Source organism: Diceros bicornis, chromosome 18 (assembly GCF_020826845.1).
Source record: "Diceros bicornis minor isolate mBicDic1 chromosome 18, mDicBic1.mat.cur, whole genome shotgun sequence".
NCBI lineage: Eukaryota > Metazoa > Chordata > Mammalia > Perissodactyla > Rhinocerotidae > Diceros > Diceros bicornis.
This window is the reverse complement of record NC_080757.1, coordinates 54,003,280-54,017,339: the sequence shown is the minus strand read 5'-3', so window position 1 is coordinate 54,017,339 and position 14,060 is coordinate 54,003,280. Positions and strand designations below refer to the sequence as shown.

Here is a 14,060-nt window from a genome sequence, read left to right as displayed (position 1 = left end):
TCCTAGTAATATTAAACTAAAATAAGTAAATGTAGTACTCTTCCCTCAACCATGAGTTCTTCCTTATGGAGGATTCCAGTATACAGGGATATACTTCTGAATACCTTGGTGTTAGCCATGAGAATCTGAGGCAGAATTCAATTACTCCCACTGGCGATAATTAGAGGGAGAGGGGAATAGGGGATTGGGAAGAGAAAAGGTAGATAAAGCAGAAGGTGGAGCCAGAAATCAAGTTTTGAGAAGAGAGAAGGAAGAGACGTGCAAATAAGTAAATGCTGGCCTTAGGACAGCACGCTTGCTTTTTTGTAAATTTGAAGGAGCTAGGACAAAAGAGGGACTGACCTCATGTATTTTGGCATGAAGACATCACAGGCAAAGCTAAGACAGAGGCATATCTGTATATGATATATAACCAACCCCGTACTGGGAAAGGGGCTGGAGAAACTGTTATCCATCTGTGTTGTCTATGGTAAATCTCCTCACAGCCTTTTCTACCTGTAAGTATCCAAGTTACTCTCTAGGGCCCAAAGCAGAAGTCATAAAATTACGAAAACACTGGATATTTTGATGGGGGAAGAGACACAGAAAACCTACCAGCCAAAACAACCCTAACAAACTGAGAGGAATATCTAAATACTCCTTTTAGTAACTGGGATTCTGAAGTTTCCAGAAGAGAGAAATAAACAGAAACCATTTTCTATTATACGAATTTAAGGTGTATAAAAGGTGACTTAACATTCTGTTTAGTATGCTATTTTAATTAGCTTAAAAAACATTTGTCAAGGATTTTCCACAGGCTCACCTGCAGCTCTGTACTCACCCTCGCTTTTTTTCCTCACACCAGCCAGAATCTGGTCATAGACCCAAAAGAGCCCAACCATTCCCAAGGGGAAGGGCCTGATGTATGCTGATTTTTTGCCAATTCAAATACTATTCTATTCCAGTATACATGTAGCCTAGGGTCTAGTATAATATGAACAGGAAAATGCCAAGGTTTAGAGAACAATTTTTAGGGAGAAAAATTTAAATTGAGATATTGGTTTTTACTGAGAGTTGGGAAATAGTTATTTAAAAATTTTAACCATAAACGTAGTCATGTTCATGTCTCCTTAAACAACAAGCCTTTATGATTAAACAAACTGAAGTTTTTTTCAATAACTTTCACATACTTTTGAGAGCAAGCCAAAGAAACATCCAGAAGAACCAGGTCTGTCCACATTAAAACAATTTACTTCCTAGATAATTGTTTTAGATTCCAATAATTTTATTCTTTTCCCTCCCTCTCCCTGCCCCAAATACAATTTAAACTGTTAAATATGGGCTGCAGTCGTCTCCACCGTACTCTCCCTGGAGTTCCAAACTTCCGTAAGGGGTGTCCAGGCCAATGTTACTTACGCCAGCGCTGCAGCTCTTTGGATAAACAGAGATAAATGTAAGGATCCGAGAGGCCACTTCTCTCGACTGTTTCTACCTCTCGCCTCTACAGGTCACTGCGCTGTATTTTTGTTTTATAAATTTGGAAATAAAGTCTTAGGCACAACAAGAAGTTTCTGCTTCACTCTCTTCAGTCTCAAGGTATAGATGTGAAAAATAACCTCACTATCAACTAAATGATCCCTTCCAGGCAGGCAGAGCACTAAGGGCAGGCCTCCCCCTCTGAAGGAAATGACGGGAGGTTTTAGGTCCCACAGGCAGCTGGAGCACAAGAGGGCAGGGCCGCTGCGCCTGGCCTGCCGCAGGCCCTCCTGCTTCTGGAGCTGCTTGCTTACGAGGCACTGAATTAGCCAGTAAACCCCGGCATTTTAGAAGTCTGTGAATTCTGCTGGCCTCTAGTGCTCATCGTTATCTTGCACTTTTACACCACAAGTTTTCATCTGAAAGCATCTCGGCTTTTTTTTTTTTTTTTTTAATTGTGGAAAAATACTGGGCTTTTAAAATATCTTCTTATAAATGTCTTTTTTATTTTTAACTATATAGGATATATTTTTATAAAACAATACTTTAAAAAAATAAGCAAAAGTTATCTTTAAAAGAGAAATGAAATTCAGCCATTTTCCTTCTGGTAAGATTTAGTGCAAGCTGAAACTCATAACTAGAAGGGTGTTTGTTTTGTAAAAGATAAAAGTAGATGAACCCAGACAGCTATAAGCCTTGGACACACTGATGAGTGACAGCTGCATTCTGTTTCTCCTTTTCTCTTTTGAGGTATCAACCTGTTTGGTTTCAGTCCTAAAAAAGAAGTTCTTAGGGAGGAGCTAAAAAGTCACCAAGAAGAGCCCTGATCTTCCAGCAGGCAAACAGCTTGAAGGCGAAAACACAAGACCACCAGATCTCCAGTGACAACATTAAATGGAGCACAAGAGCAATTATGTAAATGCTAATCAAATCTTATAAAGGCCATTATAACCAAAACCTCCAGTAAAAAACCCCAGAGCCTCAGGCAATAATAGCTCATTCACTAAGGCGTGTCAGATACTGCAAAAGTGTAATACAAAAAGCACTTTGGAGAATCCCTTAGAGGTGCCTATAGTGGGATGTGACCTGTAATTGAGGCTAAAAATATAGAAAGGCTTACTCAGATGCCTGAAACTCCAGCTACAACAAAGGACGAAGTATCCTGTGAAGAGCATTGTGATGCCACCAACTCCACTCTTCATGGTGGTGCTGCACCTGATCCAGCCTGTTAAAAAGAGACATGTCTAATTGTCACAGTGACATGTACCTAGGGGCCACAACTTGTGAGTTATTCAAGGAGTCCCAGTTAGCTTGGGCAATGGAATTGTGATCCAAAGAGTTTACATACCACTATATATATTTTTTTTTACACAGATGAAAAGGCTAAAATAACTAGACCTTAGTTTTAATAAATTTAAATTAGTTACTCTTGTTTTGGGGAGTCTGGTTAAAATCTTTAGCAGGGAGGAGATGTATACGATTGGTTAACTTGAGATTACATTCTTCCTGGCTTTGGGACCATCAATGTGGGAAAGGGAGATGTAGGGGCAGGTATTAAAAAATGAAAGCTGTGCAATAAATGGCAGCTGCTACTGTGTTAGCTTTGGTGCTTTCAATTATGTCAGACTCCGGAATGAAAACAGATAAACTGAAGAGGAGGAAGACTACACACTTGTCTCTTTTTCTCTTTTCTTTAGCCTTGCTGTAACAGTCATGGTTAAAGTAAGAGAAACTCCAGATGCTTGGAACCAGCAACAGAACCCAACAGTCAAGGACTCCAGCCTCACCTTTCTGTACAGCTCCCAAGAGTCTCGTTAGAGAGAAGTTGGAGGTTGTAAGCCTGGTCGGGGGTTCCGAACTCCTTACAGCAGTCGAACTTCTTTCCAACAAAGGAACTACGGTTCCAAACAGAAGTCACTGTTGATAGTTCATCTAAATTCACCCTCTTCCCTAATACTCAGTACCCAAGGTTGCCAGGGCTAGGCCACAGGAAAAGTATCAAGAGGTGGATTAATGTCTGTATTGGGCTGCAGCTAACTAAGTGCTGAAAGCCCAAGCAGTCTATTCCAGGTCAAAAAAAGGTTCTTCAAAAGGCTGAAGGAGCCCCTGGGGATCAGGACCCAGATACCTTTTAGACCTGATGAATATATTACCCAGATGATCGATGTGTACATGCTTAATGAAATGAATAGCTTGTATCTGCTAAACATCTTAGCAAAAAGCATGACCTTCTACTATTATCATATTAACTACTACTTGTCACTACATCTATAGTCAACATGTCTATTACCCCATCGCTACTACTGACAGGCAAACATTCTTATTTATGTTCAACACAGGAATAAGTAGAGTAGAACCAGAAAGCAGTGTTTCTGCTACTTAATTACATTTTTCCTGCACCTGTGTTTCTCTTTCATGACAGGCAGGGAATCTCTACTATTGCTGGTTCTCTGGCCTTGGTTTGGTTCATCAGGCTAAGGGAGAAATTCAGCAAATATTTATGACAGGTTTAGCAGGTGTGGTAAAAGCCGCTGTGAATGTAAAAATACTATCCAGACTACCATCATTATATTAAGTAACAATGAAAAGAACCATGCTGGCTTCCAAGAAATTACACAGAAGATAATCTCTTGCAAAGTGAAGATTAGTCTCTTAAAAAACAAAGCAGGACATAATCTATTCATCTTGAAAAAAAAATCTGAAGAAAAAGATGGGGAGAAAACTCCATGAAAACTGCAATTGTATAACCACTTTCTCTGCAGCGTCAGGAACTGTACGGCTCCTTGACTGTTCTTTCCCAGGCAGTGGAGCCTATTTACTTCATCACAGGTTCAGTCCAACTTAACGTGAATGACGTCAGTTCAGCCCTGAGCTGGGATATATTAGTACCCAAGGCCCAGGAGAGGCCAGCTCAGAGCCCACACAAGTCCTGTTCGAGTTTTTTTCAATGCTTCTGCCTGCTGCCCAGGTACTCTGGGTTCTGATCGACATCCTTACGGCCTAGCTGTGGGTCTAGGACTGCTATCACCGCCTGCCATCCTTCTGCTGTCTCATCTCCTAGACACTCTCCTTCACCTGCCAGTGTTGACATCCTTACATTTCAAACCCAGTGACAATGGCTTCACTCAATACAAACGCTGAAAACCCTCCTCCACCCTCTCTACCTCTAACATTTCCTGTCATCCGTCAGGCCTTGTCAGAATCCCAGACGTGTGATCTCTCACCCCTTATGTCTCTGGCTGCTAATTAATCACATGCTCTTTTCTAAAACACCCCCTTCATGGACTCCTCTGGCTAATACAGGACCCAATCCTGGCTTGTCATATTTGTGCTCAAGTTCTGATCCTGACTATTCTGAGCCCCTTCCTCACATGGGCCCCATGTCAAACATCTCACACAGATACCCTATTGATGGAAATCCTGTTTGAACGCTAGAGAACAGCCTTTAATTAGCCGTTTCTTGGCCTTTACAAATCCATGACCCTATAAGGTTTTCTCACTTTACCTTCTAGTATCCTCGTCAGCCAAGTTTTGCTTTCTGTAGTTATATGAATTATGTTTTTTTCAAACCACCCTTTCCCTCGCCCACCATTTGTTTGGGAATATTCCCCTGCTGGGTCTGAGGCACCTGTTCCATTGCCATCACCTACATCAACAGTTCTTAAACTTGGCTGCTCTTCAGAAACACTTGGAAAACGTTTGAAAATATGATTCTTAGACCTTACTTCAGAATTAATCTCTGAGGATGATGCCTAGGAATCTTTACAAAAAAATGCCCATGTGAAACTGCTGGTTGTCCAGACTTGGGAACTAAGGACATTGATCTCTTAAACTTTGAGTCCCCAAAGACAAGGCCCTGAATTCTGCAAAGGCTCAGCCAAGTGCTCCCAGCTCAATGCTCTCGAGGCTACGCAGACTCTGAAAGCTTCCCTTTGAACAATGAAAACCAATTTCTATTGCTGAGGACTCTTAGACAATTGTACTTGAGTCTCCTGAGATTTAAATCTTGAACTTCTAAAATCTATTTTCACTAAGGCCAGGAAAACTACTCCTTTTGGTACTAAGTCCATAAAAATCTTTGTCTCTGAAGCTCAAAAGATGGCTCCTAATGCTGCTGAATTCCATAAGCCTAATTCTCTTATTCCTGATTTACTGTAACACAGTGGCATCCTCAGAACAGTCTGCTTTGGGATTCCTAGCTTAGGCCACCAAAATATATCCATTTTTTGTCAGCCATGAGAGCTTTTGGTTCTACCTTGTCTCATCAAAACGACAAGATAGTCTTTTATGCCTCTCAAGGCCCTGGGTACCTTTCCATCTGGTGGGATCACTTCACCTAAGTTTACTCAGATACCCTGATATATGAAGACTAGCTGCTGTTATAGGTTTCTCTATGTAGAAAAGAATATCTGACATTATCTTGAAGCCCAAAAGTCCAACAGAAGAAACAGTGCCTGGAAAAGCTTGGCAAAGACCATCACGCAATGTCAGATGTCAACTGTCAACTGAAACTTGATGTTGGGCAAGTTATTTATCTTCTCTGAAACTCAGTTTTCTCATCTGTAAAAGGGGATAAGCCCAATCTCCCAGGTTTGGTATAAGATTACCTGAGATAACCTATGTAAATAGGCAAGTATTACACCTGACATATAGTTAACTCAATAATTGTTAGTTCACTGGCCCTGCCTGGAAGTAACAAAGAAATGAGGTGCCTTCCTGAGATAAAGAAGGCTGAATGGTCTATCAAAGGTCTTGCCTGCGTAAGAAAATATACACCACATGCTCTTCTGCAAAGATTCTAAAAAAGTTCATTTTAATTTGCAGTCATTGGAGGTAGACATTACCTGGTGAAATTACAAAGCTTTCTCAGGAACCACACTACCTTTTAATCCTTGTAGATTTAGATGGCCTTGCTGAAGTCCTTGGCCAACTGAGGAATAAGGTCTTGACCTGAGATCCCAGGGTCTCCTCTTGTATCCTCTGTTCATTTGTGGCAGCATCAAAGTCTGAACATTAATCATGGAGCCAATTTCTATAGTTTTTCAGTTTCTAACAGAACTAAAGGCCCAGTGATAGCCACATTATTGTCTGATATAGAAATCCAAACTAATCACATATTATAGACTGTAACCAATAAGAGAACAAATTAGTTTCTAACCTCTATTCTAGAGGAACTTCTTGTTGATGAAAAGACTATTTTTCCTCCATATTCAATCTCACAAGCCTAGTGATTTAACGGCATAAATTACTGTATCTCTTACCTTATTATTACTGTATTCTTGGGACCTATTAAAGTGTGTCAACTAATAAATCAACCATGACATCTACCACTAACTGCCCCACAGAGTAAGCCTGAGGCAGAGCTTAAAGACCATGGATGTGTAAGTCAGATGGACATGGATTTGAATCCTGACTGCCCCGTACTGTAGGAAGATGGAAGATGTGTGAAGTTCAGATTCTTCACCTATAAAAAAGGACGGACAGTGATATCACCTCGGAGTTGTTCTGAGGGTTAAATGAGATGATAACGTAAGCACCTAGCATGACGACTGAAACCTCATCACTTGATAAACATTAGTTCCCTCCCTAAAAGTGAAAGTGGATGTATCAAGAACACGCCTTAGCACTATAAAAGATAGTGCAGAAAATAAAGAAGACTTTCCACTTGCTAGAGAGATTTGCTATGGGCTGCGTTTGTGCAATTGAAAAACACAAAGAAGTACAGAGATATAACAAACACCCATGTTTCTAGCTATGGCATATTTTCTACAATATAGTTTAGTGGAAGGGATTAGACTAGGTCTCAGGAAACCAGGTTCTACTTGCAACTCTACCTGCAACTTGCCAACAATTTATTGGCAACACAACCTAGGACAAATCACTTACTCTCTGTGGGCCTGTTTCATTATCTGCAAAACAGAAAATCAGGGGCCGGGCCCATGGCTTAGAGGTTAAGTGCGCGCGCTCTGCTACTGGCGGCCCGGGTTCAGATCCCGGGCGCGCACCGACGCACCGCTTCTCTGGCGATGCTGAGGCCGTGTCCCACATACAGCAACTAGAAGGATATGCAACTATGACATACAACTATCTACTGGGGCTTTGGGGGGAAAAAAAAATCACCTGCCCACCTCTCAGCGTGGTGAGGCTGAAATAGGAAAACAGATGGAAGCACTCTGAAAACCACAGAGCAAGACAAAGGTTCATATTAATTCTACGTTTCATATGGAGAAGGAGCTTGACACTACAATTCTGACCTTGAGACTATAACTTTGTAGACAGCCTAGATGTTAGACCTGTTTGCAGAACTGGGAACGACTGAGGCAGCTGAAGAAAATGCAGCTTTACCTAGTAACGCTCTTTCCTTAATACACTGCCTTTGAAAGCACTGAAGAGGGATAATTAAAATACAAAAGGAAATAAAAGTTTTCGAGACCAGACAAATTGGGATTTGGTGAATACGTGAGCATTTACAAACTATAAGAGGGAAAAAATATATCCCCTCCAGAAGAGCTAATACAAGTTTTTCAGGTATAAATCTATCGTGAGTTGCTATAGACTCCTGTCAAAATAAACCTAAAAGAGCCAATGCACATACACAAGATGGATGCCTCATTAAACTAACTGCCCCTAGAGAACCTAAAAAAAGAAAAAAATCCAAATTTCCTGGTGAAGAAAATGAAGAAATTTATGTGTTGTAGCCAGAGAGGTAGTCCAGTAACTAAGGGTGGGAGTCAGCAGAAGCAAGTGAGGATGCCTCAAATGATAGTTGGGAACTTGTTGGCTGCGACTTGTGGCTGTAGTCCTAGCCACCAGTTAACCTATTCTAGGCATTAGCAAGGAGCATCTAGAAGTTTCTGAAGAGACAGATTCACAATCCAGATCAGTATCCATGTCCAGTCTCTTCCCCCTAGTCTTTCTTACCTAATCTCTCACGTTCTGAGGCTCAGTATCTGGTTCCATTCTTGGGTCCTAATCTCTGTGGACCAATTTTTCTAGTGCATGGACTTCTACAACTTTTGCCACTCTCTATTCCTGGTCCTCATCTCCTGAACTTCCACTTCCACCTATCTGCTTTGACTGCCACACATCCTCGGACAGTTTTAAACCCATCCTGCCCCCAAGTTCAAAAATAGCATCTGCTGGTACCTTCTTTGCTACCCTAAATTCCTCAATATTGCATTTGACCATAAACCTGGAAACTATCTTGTGTACAACCCGGTCCTGATTGAAATCTGAACACGGTGCTTGTTCTATTTAGGTGGACCATGAAGTCTTTATGCTTTTCTTGAGTCTGTTCAGCCTGAATACCCACCCAATTTCTACTGGCCATACCTCTTCTCAGTGTAGAAATTCAACTGTTATCAAAATCACCAGCCAGCCTGTCCTAATGCAGCCTTCAACTCCTGGTGGAGGGGAAGGGAGAGTGATAAACCACGGTTACTGACCCCTGGAGCAAGAAGTAATGTTTTAAGTCCAGTGCAGTGGAATGCCTACCTAGACGTAATAAGCTAAATGAGTGAAAATATCAGTATTCTGAACCTTAATGATTCAAAAGGCACAGAACTGTTTGGATGGGCTGGATGACCCTTGGAAATTAGCGTGTTTACCTTGAGACAGTCTTTCCCCCTGGGGACTGAGGAGCTGGGGCTTCTGGGCCATTGCATTCCAACACCGAGGCTGCCCTGGCAACACCCCTAGGCCAAGATAACCAGGATAGAGCTCTGGAAACCACTCCAGCCCCAGGGAGCTAGGAAGTGTCTTCCTGTCAGCGACACTGATCTGACTGGTGAAGGGGCTTTCAGAAGTGTGACCCTGGGTTGAATGTAAAGACTGCTGGCACCCAGGCTGTGATACTTGGGGCCGAGAGCCAGATTGGGGCTGCAGAGAAGTTCGTTCCTCACTCTCCATCAACGCCTTTACATTAGGGACTCGATTATGATTGCAGGTTTCTGCTTTCTCTTCTTGAAGAAATTTTATAGCCAGAGAGGTAAGACTTTGATTACGTGACTGTGATACAGAAAGGAACTCGTGAGTTGTCTCCCTTGGCACGAACAAACTTAAATTGGGACCTTCATCTTGAGAGTTCTTCTCTGTGGCTGAATCATCGGTATTGAAGTCCTTCTTAGAGTCATCGCTCGTGGAAGTCATTTCTGTCACACACACACTTTTTTCTGCATTTCCTTTTCTCCCACATGCCTCTACTTCAAGGTTAAGTCCTTTTTCCTGCTTCTCCCTGACTTGGATTCTACCTAATGGGCTAACTTTAAAACTTAAAATTTGTGATTCTGTGTTCTTTTCCTGAGACTCAGAGTCTCTAAAATTAGTAGAGACATCCGAGAGGCGATCCCCGGCCTTGGAATCTCTCTCACTGTTTGACAACGATGATCTTACTCTTTTAACCCCATAATTGACATTCAGGGGAGAATTATGATAATCATCAGTAGGCATATCTGGTAATTTTGCTAGAAGCTTCTGTCTTGGGGGATCAATTTTGTCCAATCTTAAATTAGCAGAAGTGGTCTGTACATCATTAGGTAAGGCTGAAGAATATTTTCTACCTTGATTTGATGAAGAAGGAAACAATGGGCCAAGAGGTAAAGATGCTTCAGTTTCTGAAGGATTACTTCTACTTTCCCCTGATTTAGGCAAATCTTTGGCAAGTTCTTTTTCAGGAGTAGTGTTCTCTGATGCATAAAACTGAGCCTTAGTTTCTCCCTGGAAAGTAATCTTTGGTTCAGTATTTTTTAACATTTTGAGGGAGAGTTGAATTTGATTCTTGACGTCTTTATGTGTCTTTGTATTACCTGCTTTTTCCAAACCAGCTAATAGTGGAAAGGACTTATCTGTCCGTTCTGGTGTGTGCCTTTTCAACTTAGGATTTCTTTTCTCCTTCTCTGTCCCAAACTCCCTCTCTTTAGCTTGAATTAAGTCTTTGACTGGCCCTTTCATTTTTTTAGCAGGTGGGAGTGTAGGTGGCGGGGAGTGACAAACTTTCTGATCAGCAGGTATATGTGGTCCTATCATCTTACAGTGTGGCAAGTGGGATTTTAATCGCTTAAATGGCTTTTTACAATACGGACACACTTCCATTCTGGGTGGAATATCACTCTCCTATTCCTGAAAAAAACAAATGTGACATTATGAGGAGCACATAGTTTGTAGAATAAATACCAATATTATATTTGTGTCGTACCTTTTAAATTCATTTGGAAGAACTCACATTGAAGGAACTTATTAAAAATTTGTTTTGATCCATTCTTTCTCTTACAGAGATAGAAAATAGAAGACACAGTTTGATTTTAGATAAATATTCCTGGCTCCATTTCTGCTTGGTATTTTATATTTCTTAAAGTCTTCTAAGAATCAGTCATTACAAAAGACAATCAAAGAGGTTTTTCAACATCCTTAACTAGAAGGTGAGCAAGACCAAAAGACTTAAGTCTAATGAATTAATTAGTGGAAGGAACAGATGTCCAAAATACCATTCAGAATAAAATGTTTGCTATTTAAGGTTGTAGCAGGTCAACTGGATATCACATGAGTATAAAAAAATTGTTAAAAACTCTTAAACACATCATTCAAGGGAAGAATGGTAAAGAATAAAAAACTGAGGCCAGGATTTGAAGGTTGTTGATTAGAGTAGTGGTTTCCAAAGTGACATATGGAAGATCCACTGGGATGCAAGAAGAAAATACTAGAACTTCCATTATCTAAGCACGAGAAATGAAGCTCTACTTTTAATATATTAGTAATATGCATACAATCAAGTGTCGCTTAATGACGAGGATACATTCTGAGAAATGCGTCATTATGCAACTGTGCCGTTGTGCGAACATCATGGACCGTACTTACACAAACCCAGATGGTATAGTTGACTACACACCTGGGCTATATAGTACTAATCTTATGGGACCACCATCATATATGCAGTCTATCATTGACTAGGACATCATTACGTGGCACATGACTGTAGATATATACATAACACACATATATAAAAGTACACATAATGCACAAATATATATGGAGAGGACATGCTCTCAAATTTTTTAATTGTAGTTTGTAGTACAATGGATTATTGGCAAATTTGTTTAGTTTGACATCTTTTGTGAAATTTACACCATGTAAAAACATTAAAAAAATTTATACCATGTTTCATTTGTACCTCTTTGTTATCTTCTTGAGTCAGGAAAAACAAATATTTAATTCCAAAGCCCTGCTGAAAGTTATTTCCTTTTTTTTACATTTTTTATTTTTTCTATAAAGTTCTAGAGGGCAGGGAACATGTCTAACCTGTGCACAGCTGTATTCTCAAAACCTAGCACTGAGCCTGGCATGTGATATCTGTTGAATGAATTCTTTCTCTGGACATACACCATTATAAGGTACTGTGACTGCGAATATTTTCTGACCACTATATAGGTCAAAAAGTGAGACCTTGAAACCACTAAGAAAACAAATAGATATAATGCTGGCCAATCAATTTATCAAAGCAAGCAACCCACCTTATCCTACATGGAGTCAGGCAAAACAAAACTGTTTTCTGCCAACAGACTTTACAGTAATTATTCCTACTTTGGAGGTACCCCTTTGACAATATAATGAAAGTTATGAACCGTTTATTTACAAAAATACACACACTGAAGCTAGTCAACAGGCTTAGGCTAATAACTTCAGAAGGGGCTTGAGACTTCTGTTAGACGTGTCTGCCTCTACAGTACTCCACCATCACACTTAATCCTACTAGAAAGATCCCTGTACCCTCACATAACAACGTCTTAATGTGGGTCCTGATTAATAAAGGAAAAACAATAGTATATACTGGAGTATCTGAGGAAGCCATTTGGTTTAAAACTAATTTGGCCTGGGCCAGCCCCATGGCTTAGCGGTTAAGTGCGCACGCTCCGCTACTGGCGGCCTGGGTTCGGATCCCGAGCGTGCACCGACGCACCGTTTCTCCGGCCATGCTGAGGCCGCGTCCCACATACAGCAACTAGAAGGATGTGCAACTATGATGTACAACTATCTACCGGGGGGCTTTGGGGGAAAAAAAAAAGGAGGAGGATTGGCATGGATGTTAGCTCAGGGCTGAGCTTCCTCACCAAAAATAAATAAATAAATAAATAAAACTAATTTGGCCTGACCTTGTTTTTCCAAAAGGGCCTGACATGGCCTCTTGAGCATGCGTTGTACATCTGCTTTAAACATTTACTGTGTTCCAAAGACAAGAATGATGCCCCTAAAGATAAGGATGTAACTTCCCCCCATATCAGCATTTCTTTAAGGATAAGCACCTCTTCCTGGAAAGCAAAGATTAATTACCCACCTGCTGTGCTCACCTTGTGACCACTGACCTGCTCACCACAGACCTGCTGTGCCAGCTAAGCATGTCGTGACAATAGTAAAAGAGATATTCCTATCATGTGTGATGTGTGCTCTCTGTTCGAAGACAGAATATAACTACTCTGTACACCCACTGCTTTGGTGTCTTCCTTCCTTGGGGAAGGAAGGCTCAGGCTATAGTCCTCAAACTTGGCTCGAAATAAACTCACCCCAACTTTGATTTATAGATTGACTATGAATTATTTGCGTTGACAGTACCTAACTGCTCTCTTACCAGAGCTTCTCTAGAAGGATGCTAACTTTTCGGTGGTTTCTCCTCGATCTCCATGCTTCACGATCTCCATTCCTAGTGTGGCGTAAAGAAACTCGATTTTAACGTCAGTCTCTGGAAGACACAATCAGAGAAGTAACTCGAGCACACACAGTGAATAAATGTGGCACAATGCTGACTCAAATACAAACAACCGGGGTATCAGCAGGGTGCAGTTCCGGAAGGCAAGAGTTAAGGCTTCAAGAGCCTCTCCGGCACAGGGCCAATCTCAGCTACGCTAATCTGCGCCCTCACCTCCAGCGCTCTCCTGGACGTCTCCTCCCCTGGCCTGCCCTCCTCCCAGCTCCCCTACTTTTTCCGAAAGCTCCCTGCTGCCGCCAGCGGAGTGGGCGGGGACCGCCGGCAGCTCCTGCGACCGGGCCGGCCTCCCCACAACCCCAGCCCCAGGCGCTGGCACCGCTGGGACACCCAAGGGGCTCCTTCTGGGGCTCCGAGAAGCCCCCACCTGGCCTACCACTCGATCGACTGCCCTCTCGCCTCAGAACAACAGCCTCCAGACCTAGCGCCTAGGCCGTAGGAAACAGGCCCTCCCGTCAGACGCCCCCAGGGCAGCGCCCTCACCTCACAAGCCGTGCAACTCCAGGGAGCCCTCGTGCCAAGCCCCCCACCGCAGCCCACGCGCGGATTCCCAACTCCCCCTGCCGGGACCTGCGGCAGGCCGTCTGCGCGACTGCCTGATGCTTTTCGGCTATTTTTTTAAAAATTGCTACCTCACAGGGATTTAACTCAAATACTCGTATCACATTATTATGGCATAACTTAATTTAATTTAAACCTGACTTGACTTTTACCCTGTCCCCGCTTGGCTACAAACAGGCGAAAACTCGGGTCACCTCGTAGGAGGTCCTCCCTCCCAGAAGCTCCTAGTCGCTCCTCCCCCTCCAAGCCCGCCTCTTCCCGTGGGCGGGGTTACCGGTCGGCGCGGCCGGGA

At 42.2% G+C, this 14,060-nt stretch overlaps 1 protein-coding gene across 4 annotated transcripts; it reads right to left on the bottom strand.

Moving 5' to 3' along the window:
• Positions 1–1,212: 1,212 nt before the first annotated feature.
• Positions 1,213–13,942, bottom strand: C18H17orf80 (chromosome 18 C17orf80 homolog). 4 transcript variants are annotated; one of them, XM_058561474.1, is made up of 6 exons: positions 13,691–13,786; positions 13,073–13,183; positions 9,063–10,572; positions 3,243–3,350; positions 2,576–2,680; positions 1,213–1,410 (listed from the first exon to the last, which is right to left on the bottom strand). In XM_058561474.1, the coding sequence occupies exons 3-6, from the start codon at positions 10,543–10,545 to the stop codon at positions 1,388–1,390; spliced, it is 1,719 nt and encodes a 572-aa protein (XP_058417457.1). In that variant the 5' UTR covers positions 10,546–10,572; positions 13,073–13,183; positions 13,691–13,786; the 3' UTR covers positions 1,213–1,387. The 4 variants fall into 4 exon arrangements, with proteins under 4 accessions (XP_058417457.1, XP_058417455.1, XP_058417454.1 ...); XM_058561472.1 differs by lacking the exons at positions 1,213–1,410; positions 13,691–13,786 and adding an exon at positions 13,921–13,942 and having other exon boundaries at positions 1,417–2,680; XM_058561471.1 differs by lacking the exon at positions 1,213–1,410 and having other exon boundaries at positions 1,417–2,680; positions 13,691–13,787.
• Positions 13,943–14,060: the final 118 nt, after the last annotated feature.

What these genes read in the sequence shown, in the direction of transcription:
- C18H17orf80 (XM_058561472.1), bottom strand. Translation starts at nt 10,545, where the DNA reads ATGGAAGTGTGTCCGTATTGTAAAAAGCCATTTAAGCGATTAAAATCC. An exon ending in GGGGGAAAGACTGTCTCAAG is followed by an intron (nt 3,351 to 9,062) that starts GTAAACACGCTA and finishes TTGGAACCGTAG; the next exon opens with TTCCTTTGTTGGAAAGAAGT. An exon ending in CTTGGGAGCTGTACAGAAAG is followed by an intron (nt 2,681 to 3,242) that starts GTGAGGCTGGAG and finishes TCTTTTTAACAG; the next exon opens with GCTGGATCAGGTGCAGCACC.